General features: G+C 36.3%; 1 protein-coding gene and 2 long non-coding RNA genes across 7 annotated transcripts; 2 read left to right on the forward strand and 1 right to left on the reverse strand.

The window, feature by feature from the left end:
- The first annotated feature begins 3,600 nt into the window (after positions 1–3,600).
- Positions 3,601–12,258, forward strand: LOC693089 (TPR-repeat protein). Of its 3 annotated transcripts, NM_001046842.1 has the most exon segments (10): positions 3,764–3,807; positions 5,239–5,352; positions 5,693–5,812; positions 6,777–6,904; positions 7,688–7,898; positions 8,477–8,680; positions 9,950–10,267; positions 11,129–11,324; positions 12,081–12,167; positions 12,170–12,214. In NM_001046842.1, coding segments are annotated over 7 exon segments (1,204 nt in total). In that variant the 5' UTR covers positions 3,764–3,807; positions 5,239–5,352; positions 5,693–5,752; the 3' UTR covers positions 12,170–12,214.
- A 5,664-nt stretch (positions 12,259–17,922) lies between these two features.
- Positions 17,923–19,512, forward strand: LOC134200637 (uncharacterized). The gene is made up of 3 exons (XR_009975637.1): positions 17,923–18,466; positions 19,005–19,069; positions 19,154–19,512. It is a non-coding gene; the product is annotated as an uncharacterized LOC134200637 (long non-coding RNA).
- A 528-nt stretch (positions 19,513–20,040) lies between these two features.
- On the reverse strand, positions 20,041–23,361 carry LOC110386771 (uncharacterized). Of its 3 annotated transcripts, XR_009975634.1 has the most exons (5): positions 22,655–23,361; positions 22,264–22,514; positions 21,928–22,114; positions 21,465–21,596; positions 20,041–21,259 (listed from the first exon to the last, which is right to left on the reverse strand). It is a non-coding gene; the product is annotated as an uncharacterized LOC110386771 (long non-coding RNA). The 3 variants fall into 3 exon arrangements; XR_009975633.1 differs by having other exon boundaries at positions 20,041–21,387; positions 22,264–23,361; XR_009975635.1 differs by having other exon boundaries at positions 20,041–21,596; positions 22,655–23,356.
- Between the last annotated feature and the right edge of the window lie 1,154 nt (positions 23,362–24,515).

Below are 24,515 nucleotides of genomic sequence, written 5' to 3' on the forward strand. Positions count from 1 at the left end.
GTTGTTTTATTCGTGTTTTCAATAATGAACTTTATCGATAACCAACTTAAACATAAACTTTTTTGTTTATTGAAAGAAAATAACAAATAAAATAATATAATATCAATATGTAATTCGTCTTCTTCTTAGTCGAATACTTCATTGCTGAAGGTCGTGTCCTTGAAATGTAATTCGTATTTAAATATAATTTCTAAAGAACACAAAATATAAAAAAAAAAATACCGAGCAAAACTCGATCATCTTCTAGTTGCCTTGCTATTTATATACATCATCATTATCATCATTATCCTGCCCTTCTCCCAGTCACATGGGGTCGACGCAACATCTTTTCTCCTTCCATACTCCTTTATCGTATACCATTTCTTGGTTCACTCCGCTTTTACACATATCGTATTTCACGTAATAAGCCCTCTTTGTACAAGTGATGAAAATACTCACAGGAAGAAAGAGGACGTAAGAAGATTGTTTGTGAAAGAAAAACAGCCCAAAGAATGAGATCCTTGTAGTCGTCGTGGCTTCTAGGTTAAGAAGCTCGGTATACTCATATCAAACAAACATGCGGTCAAATTCTAAAAGCTGCTACCGACTATTCAGGAATATTTTACGTATTCACGAATTATTAAACGACGAAGTAAATAAATAGCATAATGTAATAAAACCGAAACTAGCAGCTTATAAATTTAAATCTATACTTATTATATAAATCTACAATGGTTTTTACGGATGTTCCGTTATAACTACTGAACCATGCATCCGATTGATTTGAAACTTGGTATCCATGTAGAAAATACATGTACTTAATGGATAGGCTAATATTTATATGACTGTTGGACTCCCTATACTAGTTGCGGAAGCGTAAAAGATGAGAATCTTTGTGGGGGTGAGAAATAATAATGTTAATTTTAAATGGCTAGCGAAGCGGACGGGAACAGCTAGTAAATAAATAAAAATATGTATATAATACTTATTCATTTGATTGTGTCGGTAGAAGTACATAATTTGGGGTAAATCGTACATTGAACAGAATGTAATATAAAACAGATATGATTGCTGTTTTGAAACAGCAATAGGACCATCGTTCCAACACAACTAAAATGACTGACGTGCATACAGCTCATGTCGTTATGATTAGCTATCGCCACTGATAGATATTGACAATGCCAATGCACTGCTTAGCGAATTTCTTTTATCGAGATCTAGGCTAGACATTTTTTTAATTGTTGGAACCTCCTTGCGGGTCTGTCAGAGCAAAAATAAGAAACATAATAATGTTGTAATAATAAAATCGTGATGATTATAATCAGTTTACATTTGATTGATACATCAATACACATCACATCAACACGAGGTCAATTTTTAATTACGTAACACCCAGACTATCTACGATAATTTTATTGTAACGTCTTTTGTTTGTTCGCTATTTCATTTTTAGCACTTAGGTACACAGATTTTGAAGTTAATTTGTGTAACAGTAAGCTTTATTCTTTGCTGCGTAAGATGGGCTGTATTTCTATTTTATTGAGATTTGATTTTGAAATCTTCGTGTTTTATTTATTTATTTTTTATTGCTTAGATGGGTGAAAGAGCTTCACAGCCCACCTGATGTTAAATAGTTACTGGAGCCCATAGACATCGACAACGTAAATGCGCCACCCACTCTGAGATATAAGTTCTAAGGTCTCGAGTACAGTTACAACGGCTGCCCTATCCTTCAAACCGAAACGCATTACTGCTTCACGGCAGAAATAGGCAGGGTGGTCGTACCTGCCCGCGCGGACTCACAAGACGTCCTACCACCAGTAAAAATTGTGTGTATTTTTATGTCGCCAAGACGACGACAGGGAGTTTCGCGTTTTCTTCTTCAATAGTTATATTGGACTGCGATTTATTAATTAACTTCGTTAGTTTGATGTAAAGGGGTCGTTTATAAAATTATGTTTATACAAATGGTTACGTAGTGTTTAGCGGTCGCAAGTTCGAGGTCAACCGCAGAAAAACTTGTAGAATTTATAGAATCTTTGTTTAAAATATGGTAGGGTTTGATTAATTAGTCGTCGTGGCCCAAAGGATAAGACGTCCGGTGCATTCGTGTCTTGCGATGCACCGGTGTTTGAGTCCCGCAAGCGGGTACCAATTTTTCTGATGAAATACGTACGTAACAAATATCCACGATTGACTTCCAGCAGTTGAAGTAATAACATCGTGTAATAAAAGTCAAACCCGCAAAATTATAATTTGCATAATTACTGATGGTAGGACCTCTTGTGAGTCCGCACAGGTAGGTAGGCATCACCCCGCTTATTTCTGCCGTGAAGCAGTAATGCGTTTCGGTTTGAAGGGTGGGGCAGCCGTTGTGACTATACTGAGACTTTAGAACTCATATCTCAAGGTGGGTGGTGGCATTTACGTTGTAGATGTGCGGCGGGCCACCAGGCGGGTTATGAGCACGTCCACCCATCTATTCAATAAAAAATTAATAATGATAAACATGAGCAGGATAGCAACTATTTCTGAGAGGCCTTGAGAAGCCTCTGTTCAGCAGTGAAGGACCTTCGACTAAAGATTGTAAACATTATGAGGTAAAGCAATTTTTACGGTAATTAATTTGAATGGTTTTGATTACTAGTAGTTAAAGTACTTTGAGGATAACGAAAAAGGGAAGATATTCTATCGTGCGTGTGAAATCGCTCAGAAGATCCACGGCCCAAATTTATGGTTCGGAAGTCGTAAATATAGAAACTTATCTTAAAAATTTTGTTAGCGAGATTCAAGCATCAGTCAAATATACCTATTGTGTTTTACGACAGCTACCTACCACGGTACCGATTTACATCCTTAACATAATTATACCTAGTCATAAATACATATTTAGATCGTAGCACAGTGAAGCGTATTTTTAAAACCCATGTACAAATATTGTTTCGTTTTTGTTTACTGTAGCATTTTAAGAGTTTCTAAATTTACAAAAAAAAAGCTGAAAAATATGAAAAGCTACTAAAATATTATAACTTCGATATTATTATATAAGTTTGGTATGCTTTGCACTTTATAATCTAATAAAATCACTTCTACCTAATAGATTTTTTTTTATGATTGAGGGATTACTGGTGGCTCCGAAGCCTTTCCAGTTTCAACAGGACAGTATTGTTGGACAGATTGTATGGATTGGAGGGTGTCTATGTGGGTGCGGGCCGCGTTATCGAACACCACACTCGCGTAAGTCATTACGGGCCCATAACAGAGCATAATGTCAGTGCTCCATAGGTACTTATTATACCATCCTCAGATTTGTAATACTTCTTAGTTTTTAAAAATTCTTACACAGTAAACATATTGTTTTTTTTTATTGTGTCAACCTCTATTATAACTATTAGAGAAAAAAATAAGATAACAAAAAAATATATAATAAAAAAGAGTGCAAACAATGATATTTGCACACTATGGCGCATTATGCTCTGTAATTAACCATTACTTAATGGTAGTTTTCCAATTACAGAGCATAATGCGACTCAGTGACGCACAATGCCGAATTATGCTGAAGCTTAGTTGAGCATTATGCCGCATAATGCGCTCTTGTGCTGTAATTGGAAAACGGCCTGTTAAGCGACAAGAAAGTATTTTTAATCAAAATAAAGTCAAATCGGAACTTTTTTAGTACATTCGTTATTTTATCCACTGCAACCCCAAAATTGCCATGACAATCAAATTTGTTTGGAATCTGACGTTTCTCAAGTGTTTGTTCGTGGTTTGTTCGCGAGGGTCTAGGAATCTCGAAACGTTTATCGATCAAACAAGGACTAAAATAAGGTATTCAATAATAATAAACTGGCGTCAGATTATGGAAAAAGCATTCGAAGTACAAAAACAAGTACGCGATAATGCGAAAACAGTACAGAGTTACATGAGTGACCTGCTTAATTGGGAGACCGAAATGAAGAGAAAAGAAGCAGCAATTAATGGGCAATATGAACAGGTTTACAGTTATTTCGCGATACAGATAACGTATATAGTTGTTCAATGTATTATTTTACTTTATTTATCTGTATTCATACAATTCAGAGAATGAATCTATAGTACTTGTATGGGTTGAATAACCTAAAGAGTATATCTTTGTTTTTGTATTTTTTAGTTCATTTCTAAGTTTCGCTTGCAAATATTAGCACATAAAGCATGCTTATAGAATGTTTGTATTGAAACTATAAAATACCTTTCAATGTGAATTCAGAGTGTATTGCAACTTTGATATGAGCCCACAACAGGTAGCTTCATATACTTAAAGAACAATTATAATTATCTATTCTATTAATGCATACTTTTGTCTGCCTAGTTTTAGTAACATGAACAAATTATTTTGTTTTTCTTCTGTGTATGAAAATTTTGAAGTATGCATATAGTATTAAATGATAGATTATGCCAACAGCATGTGCTTGGCTTCTGTCTCTGTGCAATATAAAACATGAACTGACCAAGTAACTATAAAATAAGCCTTAGAAAGCCTTACAAAGATCTTTTTAATGAAAATATATTGATATAACAAAAAAAATTGAGGCGGGTAGGCATTGTACAACATAAGATATTTGATAGACATCACAACATCGAATGTTATCACCCAGTAAAAGGATAGTAATGGAACTACATAACATACTTTGTAAAGCAATTAAAAGGTGAATGAAAGAGTGCATATCACATTAATTACATTCATACTCATAATGTTTATTTGCATATCATATACACTCAAAATATTAAAGATATTAATAAAAGTGTTAAAAGTTAAGTGTTCGATATTCTTTAATCAGCATAACGAAAATTGTTAACTCTCAATAAGTAACACTACCATTAATAATGGTAACTATCAACAGACTTTCACAAATGACTTCCACGGTGATGGATTAATATTGTGTAACTGAAACCAAACTTGCCAAAATTAGAATTTGTAAAATTAGTGGTGGTTGGGTAGCTTGTGAGTTTGCACAGGTGGGTACACTAAGACCTTACCTATTTCTGTCACAAAGTAGTACTGCATTTTGGTTAGAAAGAAGCTGTGGGGCAGCCATAGTTCTGTAGAACTGGGATTTAGAATTCCTGTTTCAAGGTGGGTGATAGTATTTATGTTGTTGATGTCTATGGACTCTGGTAACTACTAAAATCAGGTGGGCTGTTAGCTCATTCACCAGTTTCGGCAAAAAAAAAACAATAACAATGCTGTAAAATGTTTTAAATGTGTTTTTAATCAATTAGGATTTGCCACCGGTTCGAAGCAAAATCAAAAAGGACAAACCATTGGTAGCCAAAAAGAAACAAGATAAGAGAATCTCTGCATCAGATTATCAGGCATGGGAGAAATTTGATGCTGTGAGTATGTATATAAGATAAATTTTGTGAAACACGTACCAACTGTAGTGATTAATGATAATGTTAAATTACTACGAATGGTATAGTTAACAAATGCATGTTGTAGTATGCTTAAACTTGCCAGATAATACTGGCTGCTTGTAACTGAACCACGTATTTATGTGGCAAATGAGAGTGTAACACTAATAACAGAAGAACATGTCTTATCAAAAGTACACTCTAATTTGCGTACAGATTTGTAGATTGTTTAGTATTTATTAATTATTCAATATGGGTATTGATGTGCCCCATATTGTTAAAATCCCAAAACCTAACCATCGGTGTGTTTGGATTTATTCAGGACAAAGCATGCAAAGACGTGGAGATTGCAGACATTGGTCCAGCTTCGTTAGACGGCAAGATGAGTCAGCAGGTGAAACAGGAGAAATTGAGAGAAGAGGCACAATATGAGAAGGAGAGGGTAAGATATCGTAGTGTTTGTGCTAATGAAACTTGTACCATAATTACAATTACATTTCACAGCCATTACTTCTCTGCTAGTATGTAAAAGAAAATAGCTTTGATTACTTTAAAACTTAGTGCAAAATATTTTTTGCTTTCTTAAACTTATACTGTTTATTTAAATTATTTGAGCTCAAGCAGCTAACTATAAATAGTAACAAGGGTTTAATTCAATGATATATCATATACTAACCTTATATCCTCTACTACTGCTTTGCAACAGAAATGGCAGAATTATTAATTAATGTATGGAGGCTCCTGACACACTCTTCCACTATTTTGTTAAATTAAAATCTCAACCTAAAGTAATTGACTTGAAATTCTGTTTTGCAATTAATCGGAAATTTGCACTGGTCTCTGACAAAATGCCAAACATAACAGATACCATAATGTTTTGAGCGAAAGAATAGAAATAAATTTGCAAGTTTGACAATTACAGTGAAAATTTTTATATTTCATTTAGTGTAAAATGTACCTTCTTCCTTTTCTCCACCTTATCCTACTAGATGGGGTTGGCACAGCTAATTTTTCTCTTCCATTCTCTTCTATCAGCCGTCATCTCAACACTCACTCCTCTCTCTCTCATATCGTCATTCACACCATGTCTTCTTCGATCCTCTTCCCCCTCTACCTTGCAATACCATTTCCATACATCTCCTAGTCACATGCATCTTCTCTCTATGCATCACATGTCCATACCACGCTAACCGTCCGCTCCTTAATTTGTTGCTTACCGGAGCCACTTTCACACTTCCTCTGAGATACTCATTCTTTATCTTGTCCATTCTTGTCACTCCACACATCCATCTCAACATTCGCATCTCTGCCGCATGCACTCCTCTTTCATGCTTTACTGTGTATTTGTGTAAAATGTACCTATTAGATTTTACCTCATGTTGAACAGAGAGGGTTTTTATTTCTAGGGTAACACATTTGTGAAACAAGAGAAGTGGGATGAAGCAATATCGTGCTACAACAGAGCCATTGAACTCGTCAAAGATGATGCCATATACTTTGCTAATCGAGGGTTTTGTTACTTGAAGAAGGATAGGTAAGTTCAACATTTCAGAATGTATTTATGTATCGATATAAGATAATTCCAAAATTGAAAAGTGGTCCTTTAGCAGTGGAATAGGCAGCGGCTTGGCTCTGCCCCTGGCATTGCTAAAGTCCATGGGCGACGGTAACCACTCACCATCAGGTGGGCCGTATGCTCGTCTGCCTACAAGGGCAATAAAAAATAAAATAAAAATGAGGGAAGGGGAAAGGTGAACTTTGTTTGATTAATTAAACTAGAGAGAATTTTGTGGCATGTTCACGGGTTTGAAGAAAATCTGCGTTATTTGCTCTTGCACCTGATAATAAAACGAACAATTTCGTCTATCACAAGGTGCTTCACTAAAGAGTGGAACCCATGCACTCAAATACATGGTCAATAAAGAATCATTAAAATACTTGCTTTTTTAATTTACATTAATTATCCAAATAAAAAATTGACCTTGATAAAATCAAAAGTCTGCTTATTTATTGCCTCTAAGGCGGAAAAAAAATCGCCAGGTCAGCTAATTGACAATACCGAAATCGAAAGTATAATGAGAAAAAATGTATTGCGTGAAAGACGATATGTGTAAGAGGGGAGTGAGCAAAGAAATGGTATATGATAGAGGAGTGTGGAAGGGGAAAATATGTTGCGCCGAGCCCAGATGACTGGGAGAAGGGCAGGAGAATTATGATGAAAGTATAGGGCCTTCTAAAGTGAGGTATAAGTCCCCAAGATGCAGGCACATCACCATCGCCTTGATACACGTACGCTAGTTCCGTTTTACGTTTCCAGCCTTCACCAAGCAGAAGCGGACTGCACTGAAGCCCTTCGCCTCGACCCAACGTACGTGAAGGCGCTGCAACGCCGAGCCACCGCCCGGGAGAGGCTGGGCTCGCTGCGGTCGGCGTCCCAGGATCTCGCTCAAGTACTCCAGATTGAACCTCACAACAGCGCGGCTAGGAAACAGCTAGACGCCATAAGAGCTAGGATGGGGACAAAAGGGGTAAGTTTTTTTTTTTGGGCTCAGATGGGCAGATGCGCTCACGGCCTACCTCTAGGTCCATAGACACTCTAAGGAACGCTATGCCTTAAAACACAATGTCGAGGTCTCGACTTCATGGAATATGGATAGAGATCATCTACCCAACTTTGCTGTTAAAAAAAACTTGCCAAATGTGTGTCGGATCACATACAATAAAAAGTTCCATAGCTTGAACGAATAGTTAACATATTGAATTTGATAGCTTAGAGTAAATCTATTTATAAGCTGTGTATGTTTGGAAATTACTCTGAACTATAGTTCACAAAAGACACATGAAGGAAGCTAATTAGCTATAACTATTTTCCAAATTTAAATTAAGTAGTAAAATGATACTTAGCTTTGCAGATTAAGCTTTAATTTGGCTTGAATTAATATTAAGTGAATATTATATATACATGTATAAATTATCTCTTTGTCGCTGATGCGAAAGGTTTACAATACAGCCTGTATTAAGCAGCCTTGGGTTAAAATTTGTGGATGAGAAAGTGTTGATCTTTAAGTCATTAATAAGATATTGGAAAGAAAAAAATATGTTTCAGACAAAATCAAAGTCATCACCGTTATCTACTCCAATGATGGAAGCCAAACCGGTATCTCCAAAGTGCTCGGAACAAAAAATCGTGCAAGTGTCCAATGATGTCACTGAGCAGCAAGAACCTATTGTGGATACTTGGAGGGAAGGAGTGGGTGAAGCAATTACTGTATTGAAGCCAGTGAAGAAACCACCACATTTGAGATCTAAGGTAGGCTTGATTTAGTTTTATTATGAAAAAAATATATTATAATGTAATTATTGAAATTGAACAACAGGAGCCTGTAGAAATCACAATGTTTTTTGTTGTTGATCATCATGAAAGATAAAGGATCAATGTATTCACCCTACTTCTTATACTATCACAAGTGATTTACAAGACCGATGACCCCAAAATGATGATGCAATAATTACCTCTAGAACTTATTAAGATCTTATTTAGTTACAAAACAATCATACTATCTTTATCTCAGAAATATCTTAACTATACTGGTGGTTTGGGGTATTGTCTCTTATCGTAAGCTCTCGGGTTGTTACAGGCATCATGCCTTCCACATAGAAGAAGGGACAGTCTTGTATAATGTCTTGTAACTTTAAATGCAATATGACTTCTTTCGTCTCTCAGGGTGGGTTATGTTGTCTGTATACGCATATCACTGTATACCACTTGACACTAGGTAATTACACTCTTTGGACATAATAGCAATAAAAATAAACATAAAATAATTCTGATATATTGTGTGTCATTGTCTCTATAAAGCCTACTTATGTAAATATGTTTGTCTCTTTTTAATCTCTCTTTTTCATTGTGCCTTTTATGTGTTTCATCTGGTTTCAAAATGTAAGTGATAAAAATATCACATATAATAATACATTTTTTCTTACTAAGCGAGTTCGAGTGGTTGACATCTGTGCTCATGTAGATATCATCAAGTCTGGTCTGTGTCTTGTAAGAGATATTTGGTATTGGGGATCAAGTTTTGAGGTTCACGGGTTGAGTGCAGGTGTCTTGTTTTTTTACATATATACTAGCGACCCGCCCTCGCTTCGCTTCGGAAACATTAAATTTTATTATTGAGTAGTTGAGTCCCGCGGTTATTGTCATATCGCGGGTGACGCCGCGAGGTGAAGCTAGTCTAAAAAAGTAGCCTAAGTTACTCCTTTTATCATCAGCTACCTGTCAGTGAAAGTCCCGTCAAAATCGGTCCAGCCGTTCCAGAGATTAGCCGGAACAAACAGACAGACAGACAAAAATTGTAAAAAATGTTATTTTGGTGTATGTACCGCACATATATTCATATGCATGTAATAAAAAGCGGTTATTTCAGACACAACACAACAGACACTCCAATTTTTTTATATGTATAGATATATATTACTATCTGCACAACATAATAGGAATCACTTGGAATGAGGTCACCGTATGTAATTTATCCATTTATAAAAGCATTCTACTTAATTGATTAAAAACTTTTTTCAGAGGCAACTTAAAACGATTCCAATTCACGAGATACAATTGGGTAAGACAACAGAGAAGTTATTGTCTCATCTAAATTTAATAGAGAACGAGGTAAATCAGCCCGATGAAACAGTTAACAATGAATCGAATAAAACTGGAACAGTCAACGATAAGGGTGCAGGTGACATATCTAGTCCTGAGTCGGTGAAGTTGATATCGGAGGCAGTGGCTACGGAGAAGGATGTGCAGAAACTGGTGGCGCCCGTCAATAGTGTTCAGTTCATGTCCCAGTGGAAGTACCTCAAAGGTCAAGACGAGATCAGAAGCTATTATTTGAGTGTGAGTCGTCTTCTTTTTTTTTTAGAGATTTTATGACCTGGTTATATTATTTGAGTGTGAGTCGTCTTCTTTTTTTTTTTAGAGATTTTATGACCTGGTTATTACGACCTTTAGGTCAGGTCTTATTTTGATTTACATTCTTATTTTTATGGAAAATGATAATATGGAGTGAAATGAAATGAAGACGATTAAACGTTTCAAACGGCCGTCTGGTGTAGTGGTAAGTGACATGGTCACTACACAAGGGGGTCGCGGGTTCGAATCCCGCCAAGGGAAGATATTTGTATGATAAATATAAATGTCTTTCCAGGGTTATGTGTGTATATTAAATATATGTATGTGTATAATAAAAATATTATATTTATTTCCGTTATCTGGTACTTGTAACACAAGTTCTTTACGAACTTAGCACGGGACCAGTTAACGTGGCGTGATTGTTAGTAAATATTTATATTTATATTTATTTATATTTATATTAATTTGGGACATTAATCAACTGGGAAATTAAATGAAATGGGATGAGATGATATGGGATGAAATATATAATCTCAGTAAAATGGTGGTCATTTACGGAGATTTTTTCAGTGGACTTTTTGGAGGGTCATTTCAGGTTTCATTTTCCCACATTTGTGCACTTTCACAGATACTAAACAGTTAATAAACCACCGTTATTACACATTTAAACCTGAACAAACACTAAATAGACAAAATAAAGCTTAACTTCACGCGTTCCCGCCAAAAAGTCCCAAGTGTTTTTTCTTAAGACCGTGTTGCCAGACTCCGATCACAAAAGTTGCGTTCCGTGGCAGGCTTTAAAAAAAAATTGACAACCCTGGAATCAGATGACGTGTTGTGCCGCAGATCATAGAGCCGTCCCGGATACCGTCGATGTTCGCGAACGCTCTGGAGAGCGACGTACTGTCGGAGCTCATCCGCGCGCTGCACGACCACGCGCCCAGCTTCCGCCACAGAACAGTCGCGGCCTACCTCACGGCGCTCACCCAAGTCAAGAGGTTCTCAGCGCTGGCGATGTTTCTCTCCGCCGCCGATAAGCGACGTGAGTCCGCGGCCCCAATAAGGCCCATTTTCCAGTTCCATTTGAAGTCGTCGTGGTCTAAAGGATAAAACGTCCGGTGCATTCGTGTTGAGCGATGCACCCGTGTTCGAATCCCACAGGCGGGTACCTATTTTTCTAATGAAATACGTACTTCACAAATGTTCACGATTGACTTCCACGGTGAAGGAATAGCATCGTGTTATAAAAATCAAACCCGCAAAATTTTATAATTTGCGTAAATACTGATGGTAGGACCTCTTGTGAGTTTGCGCGGATAGGTATCACCGCCCTGCCTATTTCTGCCGTGAAGCAGTAATGCGTTTCGGTTTGAAGGGTGGGGCAGCCGTTGTAACTATACTTGATACCTTAGAACTTATATCTCAAGGTGGGTGGCGCATTTACGTTGTAGATGTCTATAGGCTCCAGTAACCACTTAACCCGTCCCCGTCGAACCCGTCGCTTGCGACGAAGGGCTCAAAGAGCGAATTAACCCATAGACACAGCCCACTGAGTTTCTCGCCGGATCTTCTCAGTGGGTCGCGTTTCCGATCCGGTGGTAGAATCTGCGAAGCACTACTCTTGCTAGGATCAGTGTTAGCAACACTCCGGTTTGAGCCCCGTGAGCTCACCTACACACGTTAGGGTGAAGCTGAAATAGCCTCTCAAGTCTATTTCAGCTTGTAGCACAGAGATTAGGTAGAAAAAAAAATTCAAGCTTAAGTCGATAAAATAATAATAATTGTGTTGAAATTACAGATCTAAAAAATCTATTGGAGTACTGTAGGAACGAAGAGAAGTGCAGCGAGCAAGATATCGCCGAGCTAACGGAAAAGTATGAACTATGAAACGGTGTTGTGTAGTTAATTATATTAATAAAGTTAAATATTGTTTTTCGTTTTATTCACTTAAATAAATATTGGTGCCTTCTGAACTATTTCATTGAATTATTTATAATTAAAATAAAAAATTGACATGCGACATACTGCCATCATCGACTTGCTAACGATATGCTTCTAGTATTTTTTTGTTGAGGCCTTGAGAAATGAAGTCAGAAAGTTATATTTCTGACGTGAAGCAGTAATGCGTTTCTTAAATTCTACATAACGGCCATTTCAGCCTTCAAGCTGCAAAAATTAAATTGCGGAAAGAAATGGTAATCTGTGCGAATTATTTTTGTCTTACTGTTTGAGTACATTTTGCGGGAACACGAGAAGTGAAGTGTAATTTGTTTTATTTTGTCTATTTAGTGTTTCTTCGGGTTTAAATTTGTAATGATGGTGGTTTATTAACTGTTTAATATCTGTGAAAGTGCACAAATGTGGGAAAATGAAACAAAGCCGCTGGACGTAACTTCTCGGGATTCTCCAAAAAGTCCACTGAAAAAATCTTATTAAATGACCACCATTTCACTGAGATTATATTTCATCCCATATCATCTCATTTCTTTTCATTTAATTTCATCCCAGTTGATTAATGTCTCAAATTAATCATCTTCATTTCATTTCACTCCATAATATATTTTTTCTTAAAAATATGAATATAAATTAAAATAAGACATGACTTAAAGGTCTCAGTTACCAGGTCATAAAATCCCTTAAAAAAAATCTTACTGTTTGACAAATAAGATATGACCTAAAGGTCTATGTCACCAGATCATTAAAAAAAACTTACTGTTTGAGGACTTTTTGGTGGGAACGCGAGGAGTGAAGTTGCGTGATTTGTTTTATTTTGTCTATTTGGTGTTTCTTCAGGTTTAAATGTGCAATAGCGGTGGTCTATTAGTACCTGTGCTAGTAAATGTGGGAAAATGAAACAAAGTCTCAGTAAATGACCACCATTTCACGGAGATTATATTTCATCCGATGCCGTCTCATCTCATTTCGTTTTCATTTCATTTCATCCCATGCCATTCATATTAATCAACTTCATTTCATTTCATAATATCATTTTTCATATAAAAAAGTTTTCATTAAATTAAGACTTGAACTAAAGGTCTTAGTTACCACGTCATAAAATGCCTTAAAAAATCTTACTGTTTGAGCGTAACTTTATCCGACTACTTTCTTAGACTTAGTGGCAACCATTAAGTTTAGCATCCAAGTCTGGCCCCAAACTTTCTGTAACGGACGTGACGTCGGCTGCCATGGCCTGCCACCAGCCAAAGCTAACCAAGGGGGCATAGTGTTAATAAAACAAGCCTTGCCAGCCGTTTCCACCCGCTTTTTGCTTTTTCTCACAAATATAAGAACTTGTCTCGTTAAGCTGTTGTTTTTTCTATCGCATCATTTACTACACCACTCAAGTCTTATCTGCACGCAGACACAAAAGATGCTGATTAGGGTCGAGTCTAATTAGTCGACTGGACGATGTAATTCAGTTAGTTTTTAAATTATAAGTCTCAGCTTGCAAATGTTAGATGAACATTGTAGGAGATACGTAAGAATAATTAAAAATATATATTTTATTTTATTCCGAAATATGGTTATCTAGTTAATGTATTTACGGGTGTTAAGGCGTAATGTAATCTCGCACTGGTAGTGCATTCTGAATTCAATGGTGAATACTACTGTTATACTATATAATCGAGACCTCGTCTCTCAGAGTGGGTCGCGGCAATCGCGCTGTGAGCTCCGGTAGCCACTCATCAATAAAAAGGTGGAATGTATCCTGGATCTGCATCGCGGCAGAATTACGCGCAGAGTTAGTATCGGTGTGGGCTTTTTTTACGGGTTTTGTTTTATTAAACGATGTTATTTCTTTGTCGGGGTAATTATTTGTGAGCATCGTGCTGAATATATACTTATTATTAGCATAAAGCCGTGATTGTGCCAATCCGATAGCTAGTATTGCAATGTATCAGATTTCTACGTACCTACACCTTTTGTTTTCCTACCTATTCTAGTGACCTCGAGGGGTCATAGTAGATTCAATGAACAAGTAGGTGAGCTCACGGGGCTCTAACCTGGTGACATTGCTAACATTAGCCTTAGCAAGAGCAGTGTTTCGTAGAATCTACCACCGGAACGGAAACGCGACCCGCTGAGAAGATCCGGCGAGAAACTCCGTGGATAATGTTTGTGGGTTGTACACCTCACTGGATTATGGTCGTGGCAAAAAAATAATCAAACGGGATTAAAATTAAAACGCCAGCCAAAAAACCACGACTTTACGTTAATTCTGATTTTTTTTAGCACCACATTAAATTATAGTTTAACACGATAATTGCATCCCTCGCCTAATACACGTGTACAAAATGTTCTAATTTGTAACCGGATTTATGAACGTATTTACAGCAATCAATTTCATTTTAATTTCTTTACTGAAAGAACTAGTTACCCCTACTTCATCCGTGTTATTTTGCAACGGTAAGTCTCAGTTATGAAACATAGTTACTCATAACGTGTCATGTGTCGCGGCGGAGTGACGACTCAGTTGAGCGTCTTGTGGTGCAAGGCATGATAGAGGGTACAAGACCGCGCGGCAGATCACCGTTACGATGGACCGACCAAATAAAGGCAGTTCTAAACGGTCCCGTCAACGAGTGCACAAGAAGGGCCGCGGTACGCGAGGAATGGCGATGTCTTGTGAAGCGCACCACCAACCGAAGTGATGACCACGACCACTCTGCCAAGGGTGCATGCGACTGAGAAGAAGAAGAACTCATAGCGGTTGAGCTGTAACCTCGTAACAAGTAACAACACAAAGATAATTTTTTACGCATTCAGAGACCTGTGCAACTTCAATGTTTGTAAGTACAATATATCTGAAACTTCAGTGTTATTATCCTTTGAGAATTATACATGGCGTTAAAATGTATTGCAACACACTGAACTAGTACACTAACGCGTGATTAAGATCCTATGCATTGCTTTAGAACTTGACTAGTTTATTAGTTTGGCAGCGATTTCTGAATTAGCATTTAATCATTTAAGTTGCCGGTTCTCTAGTTCACTTTGTAAACTGGAGCCTCCTTGTGAACTTGAGGATGAATAGGGTTGTGCATTATACTGCAATTAAATTGGAAATTGGAAGCTTATTGGACAATACACGTACCTATGTCCAATATTTAGGTGTAGTCCATAATTTCAAAAACTTTTTTAAAATGTCCCCGGGTGAGAATCGTAATAAGTAATTCAATACATTGATCCCAAATAGACCTTCAGACGCGCGATTGTTTGGCGACAGAAAATAATATTATCAAGTCCTGCCTCTTCATAAAACAAACAAACATACGCCTAAGAATGAGAATGAAGAAATATTTCTTATTATATACCTAGAGGAAAGTTGAAAGGAGAAGTTGTATAAGAATGATGCGTAGGAGTCCCAGCATCTCTTACTAGTTTTATATGAATACTAAACATACATATTACTATATAATATATTTTTCTCGCTTCGAAGTTTTTAAAATAAGTTACTACAATTCTATCAGTACTTGATGGCACAGATGAAATATCGGCTTTCTGAAATATTCGATAAGAAGCTAGTTTTGTTTCTCGAACGTTGCCTCTTTGTAAATGTACCTAACTAATTCCGGAAATATCCCGGTACTGATCTCCAATTTCGGGTGTTCTAGATAATAATAATAATTCCGTTTCACATTATAGTAAATTTCGATTTGCGTATACCCTGCTCATTGGCTAGCCCTCATTGGATTATCTGTTATTATGCTGCCGGATCCGATACAGAAATTGGATTAAATTTTTTATATTTAATATCCGGTCAATTATCGAATAAACTCGATTAAAATCTGGGTTCTTGTTGACGGATAATCGATTTGACGACTTGTTTATGTAGGCATTCAAAATTGCGAGACTTGCATTTGAATTTTTAATGTTTTTAGGTTTTCTATTGTATACGAGTGGGGATGGGTACACGACCTAATGGTCCACTTGATGGTGTATTGTTGATAGTTGGTCATGAACTACAACTATTTCAGAGACCTAGTCAAGAAGTTACCTAAATTACGTAATACGTTTTCTTACAGCGAAGTCTGGCTACAATTTCTGCCCGGCATCAAAACAATATTTATTACTGGTAGTAGGACTTCTTGTGAGTCCGCACGGGTTGGTATCACTACCCTACCTATTTCTGGCGGTAAGCAGTAGGTAATGCGTTTCGGTTTGAAGGGCGGGGCTGCTGTTGTACTATAGAACTTATATCTCAAGGCCCATTTACGTTGTAGATGTTTATGGGCTCCAGTAAACGCTTAATACCAGATGGGCCGTGAGATCGTCCACCCATCTAAGCAACAAAAACAAAATCAGCTTTTGGTTTGGGTGCACTTTTCAAATCTCGCATGTCTTTCTGGTAACAGAAGAAAATCCTTGGGGTAGTCAAAAATGAAACGATAAATTCTCCCCTAGATTGTCACCTTTCGAGTGTTTTCTAAAAAAATTCTATATAATAATTTATTTAGCTCAATTTGTACGTACGTAAAATGCTGTTATTTTAAGGCCAATGAATTTCTTGTGCCTGATATTTCTGTTTCGAAACTAATCCCTATATTAAGGTACCCTGCGAGGCACCTGGTACTGCCGATAGCGCTACTGATTTACATAATAACCAACCTCACACGCAGATTAGCTTTGTGGTGGATAATTTGAAAATATCCGGGTAATTTGGAGATTTCGTTTAAAGATATCCGGCACAAGTACGAGTAGACGAGAGTGAGGCTTTGGGCTTAGTGACGTAACTGCAGAGGACTGGATTAACTTGAGATGATGGCGTGTGAGATAAGTTCTTTTTTTTAATTCCCGTGTAGGCAGACGAGCATACAGCCCACCTGGTGGTGAGTGGTTACCATCACTCATAGACTTCAGTAATGCCAGGGGCAGAGCCAAACCGCTGCCTACCGTTGTTGTCGGATTCACTCATGGTTAGCAATTACCAGTGCTAAGAGTTTACGTTTATGGTATTGCAACAACTACCTTTATTACCTACATATATTCCATATCCTCTTTCCTAAATTGCTCCTAAACGCAGCCCTAATTTTGTAAATAGCAATACCCGATTTAAATCTGCCTTAATATTTTATTGGAGTGTATATCCATACCATTTACCAACTTTGCTGGTGCCACCATGGCCTTTCCAGCTCCAGTAAGATAGGTGGACGACCTCAAGGATTCGGCTGAGAAGACTACAATCTGCCATGTAATTAACGAAGGCGTAGTAAAAAATTTGAAGACAGGCACAGTCGCATCGATCGATACGAGTACACCATGCTTATTTTCCTTCAAGTCCACGATGACTTCAGGTGAACTTATCAATGCATCGTGAATGTCAAAAGATGGTGAAAAACTTAGGTATGGCGGGTGCCCTAATTACATACGGTATTTCAGAAACCATCTAAAAACTATAAGTGCTTAGGAAGAAATTACGAAAGGACTATTTTCTTTGTGCAGAATTTGAATGGCTGCAGATAATTGGAGTTGCAGAATGACACTCCGCAGTCGCTGCTGAGTTTGTCGTCAATATTATAGGACAATAATTTCTGTAGGATTCTGTAGGGTTGGCAGGAGGGGTTGGGAGTGTCGTCGAGTGGCAGGAAAATAGTCCTTTTTTCATGTTCCATGTGTCATATATGTTTAACTAGCGACCCGCCCCCTGATCACGTAAAAATTTGCGACAGCCACAATTTTGCAGATGTTGTGCAGACGCGTCGCGACCGATCGCAAAACGTCAAATTATTTCGTATCACGTACCGCGATTGTTCGCTTACCGCTTACTGCAGTTTTCTGTCATACAACTAGCGCCAGTCGCAATCGGGTAGCAATAATTGGCACTAAAAAGCCACATTACTTTTTTTTTTGCTGAACAAACCGGCAAATGAATTTATAAAAGCGCGTTACATATAAACATTTCAAAATGTTTAAGTGGAATTCACGTTTGAAACGCCAAGTGAGAGCTGCTTATTCTGTTCTTTTCATTGAAGCGTTACTAAAAATAAGTGATCTAATAATAATTTTTGCTTTATTCTGAATAATAGCTATAAAAATGTAATTGTGTCATGTCAAACACTGATAACATTTTTTTTTGTAATCGTTTGATAATTTGTAATCAGATAGTTGTTTACGTTACGAACCTATTTTAAAAAAGAATGGATCAAAATTATAGCCTAATTTATTAATTTCATTATCAATTAAGTAAGTACATAAGCTCACAACGATTTATTGATATCTGCCTGCGGGATTCTAACACTGGTTCAGTCGCATCTTTATTAGAAAGTCAGCCGTCTCTACTACACCGCTTAGGCCACGACGATTTCAAATTAAATAGTAAATTCTAGAATAAATGAGTTAGTTTTATGGTTTTATCAATAATAACGTGTAGGTACAACAGATCCATCTTACGCCGACATGAGGCCGACAACGCTAGAACAACCAGTCGATGACATTCTAGGCGAGATGCTGCTATTCTTTATCAAGCAATAGATAGTGGATTTGTTTGACTTGGCAAGAGTAGGCTTTGATTTGAATACCAGAAATATAGTGTAGTCTTTCACAGCTTGAAGGAAAATAAAAGCTGTGCTGACTATTCAAAATAATGTTCACCCAAGGTCATGGGCAATATGACGTGAATAGGAAACTGCATGTCAGACATTAACTTAATGTTCTATATTATTTATAAACAAATGAATCTAATATTTTAAGACAATAAATAAATATTTATTTTTATAATTAGCCCAGTTTTTCGTCGACGAAGCCATCTTAAGAGAAGCTTCATTGCAAATATCAGGCCGATATTTAGTAAGTTATTTTTATTCATTAACCAGGTACTCTTTGCACTCACTCACTGCAGTAAGAATGTTAATCAATCATTATATTATCTAGACTATAGCGGATAACAAACAAGAGTAGACACATCGTGAGCTGTAGTTGTAGAAAGAGGAGAAAATGGAAACTAAGGCGAACCACTGGCTCATGCAGCTTTCATTTCAGCAGAGGCTGCTCGTACGCAAGCAGAGGCCGCGCATCTTCCAGCTGAGATATATAAAAAAATTCAAGGAATTGACCAATATCGGCAAAAACCTTGTTTAAAATAATAAGTTCAATTTTGTTTTAATTTTAGCTGAGTCCGTAATAGTTTATATTACCATAAAAACGAAATAGCGCTTGTTACAATAGCCAAGCAAATCCAAATATATACGTTTTACTTTAGGCTGGTACTACAGTAAATTTTATAACACTAATGAGTATATTTTACGCTAATAAAACTACTCTCAACTAAGCATTTCAAAATGACTATTTATTTTTTTATTGCTAAGATGGGTGGACGAGCTTACAGCCCACCTGGTGTTAAGTGGTTACTGGAGCCCATAGCCATCTACAACGTAAATGCGCCACCCACCTTGAGATATAAGTTCTAAGGTCTCAGTATAGTTACAACGGCTGCTCTACCCTTCAAAACGAAACGCATTACTGCTTCACGGTAGAAATAGGCGGAGTGGTGGTCCCTACTCGTGCGGACTCACAAGTGGTCCTACCACCAGTAGAATACCAGTATTTAGCTTCATTGTATATTTTGTACTCACAGTATTTGGCATGTTCTGCTTCTAGTCTATAGGGTTATAGAGCTATCACCTTGCTATCATCCTACTTACCTCGGCCCCAAGTTCAGTTATGTTTCTTTGAAGTTATCGGCAGTCAATATTATATTTCAATTGTGGCTTCAATTTCATGCGGCAAGAAGTTGGACATGTATTACAAACAAACTACGATTTCCTCATTTAAGAATTATTATTCAAATAAAACAAAATTACACAAAAATAATAATTACCAAACTTATCTAACGGCCGTCTGGTGTAGTGGTAAGTGACACGGTCGCTACACAAGGGGGTCGCGGGTTCGAATCCCGCCCAGGGAAGATATTTGTATGATAAATATAAATGTCTTTTCCAGGGTTATGGATGTATATTAAATATATGTATGTGTATAATAAAAATCTTACATTTATTTCCGTTATCTGGTACCTGTAACACAAGTTCTTTACGAACTTATCACAGGACCAGTTAAATATTTATATTTATATTATTATTATTATCACAATGAACAAAAATCAGTGGTGGTTGATCCACATTTTGTCTAAATTATGAATTATGTTTTTCATTTTGTAAGTAATATTCATGTAAGTATCCAACAAAATCTAGAAGAATTATGAATTACTAGTCGATTTGTTATTCATTCTATTCTATTATTTAAAACAGCAGTATATACAATAATATATATAACAACACAACATACAAACGGGGTTAACATAAAGATAAAATGATACAGAACAAATTGAGCACGACAGATATAAAACAACCTCACAATTTTGCTTTCAAATAGTTATGAATCCATCCTTTACTATAAACAAAAAAATGTTAAGGAAATATGTATATTTCCACTAATCACAATTAAAAAATTATAAGCAGAAATAATTAGGCTATTCTTGCCCTCTCAGTTCACATAATTAAGAACAGCAGTTTTAAAAATATCTACATAAAATTACTAGAATATAGAGGTTGGACTAAATTTAATGTCTGTTCTCCACAATCCAATTGAACCACCCTTAAATGTTGACATGGTGCTAAGTGCTGTGTTTCCTCTTCTCTCCCAAAAAATACAATGTTATGAATTTGATAAGAAACATCAATTTCAGCATCTTCGTCAGAGAGTTGGGGCACTGGAAACCCATGTGTGTTTGCCATGTTATGCAATACAAGCTAACAATTATGGTCTTGGCCATCATATAATGATCATAATGCAGTACTCTATGTACCAACAAGCATCTCCAACTGGCTTTCAATACTCACAATGGTCAACAGTGTTCCTGGTATGACAATAAACATTACTGTAGTACTATATATTAACGGCCTTCCCAGTTTTAAATATACTTTTAGATTGAGTATTTTTGTAGTCAGGTTACTGAGACAGAGCTCATGATGTTTTACTTGCCTAAAAACCAAACTTTTTCACTATTATGGTGCAGGTCCTGCATAGGCATATTCAGTTGTGATAAGCCAGACAATTGTATCATGAAATGTTGCATCAATACTTAAAATGTTAAGATCACTATCACAGATCTGAAAAATGTAATTCTTTAAATAAGTACTATCAAATGTTTGTTATTGTGAATGATAGGCTTCAGCAAAATACTTACTATTTGCACATTCTTGAAATGATAATGCTTGCGGTTCTAAAACCTTTCTTCATATACAGAAGATCTGATAAGTGCAAATGAGTGCCATCTATACACCCCAAAACCCCAGGAAAGCCAAATTTATTGTAAAACCTATAATGAAAAGAAATTTATTTACTATTATATAATGTTTTCAATCACAAAATTATTATTGTTGAAATATCTATGTACTATAAAAATAAGACAAATTTTGAATTAAAAAAAAAATTATGTAGGAAAGATTAATGGTGGCCTGAAGGCCTTTCCAGTTTCACCAGGAATTGACATTTCTCAGAACTCTGTTTAAAATATAGCTATCTAAAGCTAAATATAGCTATAGTTATAAAGCTTCTAGAATATAACTGATATATATGATTGACTCGTGGAAATTGTAAAATCAGTGGAACTCTTGTGCTCTATACTATAAGATAATTATTTAACTTACCCATTTTTAATAACTTGTGACCCATTGTACTGTTTGCAGAAACTTTAAATGTTTCAATAAAACTGGAAGATTGTTTAATGCCATAGCCACTTCCCTAATGGCATTGGATTTACTACAGTTTAACTCAAAATGCAAAAAGCTCATTCCCACAGGTTTCTGGTATGAAATTTTGCAATGCTGTTAACACCTGTATAAACAAGTTATTTAAAACATTTAGTTAAGAATAAATCTGAAATCAAAAAAACAATGCTACTTTTGAAGACAAGATTTTGTGAATCTTTTATTTTCTTCATTATTTACACATATTAAAATGTTAAATTGAATATATATAAGTACCTTGCATTTTACTTTCTATTCTTGTTCGTCTTGATGATCTAGGTTATTAACGGCTTTAATTCAGAGCACAATTGTAAATATTGATGTTTCGAAATTCTGTAATGTGTTCTGAACAAACTTTCCGATAGATTAAGGGGTCAGGCTTGATCACGAAGACAGCGTCGCAAACGCACTGATTCGTATGTATCCGACCTAAGTTCCTTAGACTCCAAAGCCCCATTTATTATTTGAGCTCTGTCCATAGTACATACCTAGAAGAAATATTAATTTGTAAAAAATAAACTTTATAACCTCAACATTATTAATGTACTTAAATTGCCCAGCGTGGTATTTAATGTTAATACTATGGAAAACACAAACACAAATAAAGATCTAAACCAATTACACTTACCTAAATCAAGTTAAAATAATTTAATTTCACAAATTTTACACTTGCAGATAGCAACAATTCAGCACCAGATACAAAAGGTGTCGCAAATTTGACAAACGAAATTGCTAAATATCTGCTGTTGTGTGGCAGACAAAAGCATCCGTAATACCGACTTTAGGCCAGTTGTTGTTAGTTGTATGGAAAAGAATGCACTAAAGTTTCACAAATCGCTCTGCAGAGGCAGCACTAGTGATGGTCCGCGATCTGCTTTTTTGTTGTAAGTCCGTAATACGAAATGGACAGTTGACAGCAATATTTGCACAATATTTGTCTTCTGCTAATTGTCTGCGAAATACGTGATACAGCTGCCGCCCTCGTTTCGATTCGGAAACTGTGATTTCTCTACTATTTAATGGATGTTATTAAACATATAATAAACCTTCCTCTTCAATCACTCTATCTAATAATAAAAAAATCGGTTGTCTATAAAATCGGTTTACTGACGATAGTTGAACGTGTCCACGTCCTAAGAAAATACCGATGGAATGGTTTCATTTTTCAATTATCGCAATTATCGTTGCTATAAACAATTGACACCACATTCACTTTTCACTGAACTTCATACTTGACGAAAACATGTAAATGTATTATTGTATAGCAGCTGTCCACGCGGATGCATCGCTCACTCAAGTAGGAGAGAGACAGATGTCGAACGCTGCCGAACGCGGAGGCCGATTGTGCCTCTTTGTCGCTCGTTCGCGCTCTCACTTGCACTTCAAGCCTTAAATGGAACGCCTTAGAGCGAGGTAACGCCACATGAGTCATGTTTTTCGTGCGTGCAGCCGGCTCCATCGAAATATAAGACGTTGTCACGTCAAAAGCCGCATCAAAATCCGTTGCGTAGTTTTAAAGATTTAAGCACACATAGGGATATAGGGACAGAGAAAGAGACTTTGGTTTATACTATGTAGTGATTATGCATGTCTTGTAGTGAACTGCGTATTATACGTAATCCTTGTAATTGTATTCCATGTCAAGGCTCATTGCAATTAGTCATCTAAATTTGAATACCGAATTCCCGTTGAATCTCTCGAACATAAAGCTATTCATAGTCCTCCATGCTGCACGATTATCCTGTTTGCATTACCGAATGCAATACTGCGAAAGCTCTCGGTTCTAATCAAGTGCTTAATTCGAGTTCTCGTTTCGTCGAGAGCAATGAGTATTCGTGTGTTACCGATTATACCGACTATATGTACCTTCGAGCCGTTTTGATTTTATGTAATACTAGTGCTCCCGCAGTAGTCGAAATTCGACTATAATTAATTGAAATTTTATATTTAAACATTATTTTGGTTCTATTGTCATAATAATATTATACTTCTTTATTATAATCACAGATTTTGCTAAAACTACAACTACTTTCATACACTATAGATAAATGATCTGAAAAACAAACAATATTGATCTATTCTCAATTTGACAATAACAAAAGTTTGACAATTGACAATAAACAAATAGTATATAAATTATGTGATGTATGTTGTGTCAAATACATGGCAGAGTCTGTAATGTTTTGTTTATTGATTTAATGTATCTTTTATGCATTATTTAAAAATAAATATTAGTATTGTGCACTTCTTCTCTATATTCTCTATAAGTGTGGAAAATTTCATACTCCTCCGTTCGCGCAATTTTCGTAAAAAGGGATACAAAGTTTTTGCTTCACGTATTAATATATATAATATATTTGTTTTGTATAGAAATTTTAAGGATTATCGAAACGAAAACTCAAAAGCATTCGGCAACGCCTTATGTTTGCTTACAGCATTGTTGATACAGGGAATTAACACGTTGAATTATTTTAGTCCCACCGGTGGGC

The sequence above is a fragment of the Bombyx mori genome, chromosome 19, assembly GCF_030269925.1.
Source record: "Bombyx mori chromosome 19, ASM3026992v2".
Lineage (NCBI taxonomy): Eukaryota > Metazoa > Arthropoda > Insecta > Lepidoptera > Bombycidae > Bombyx > Bombyx mori.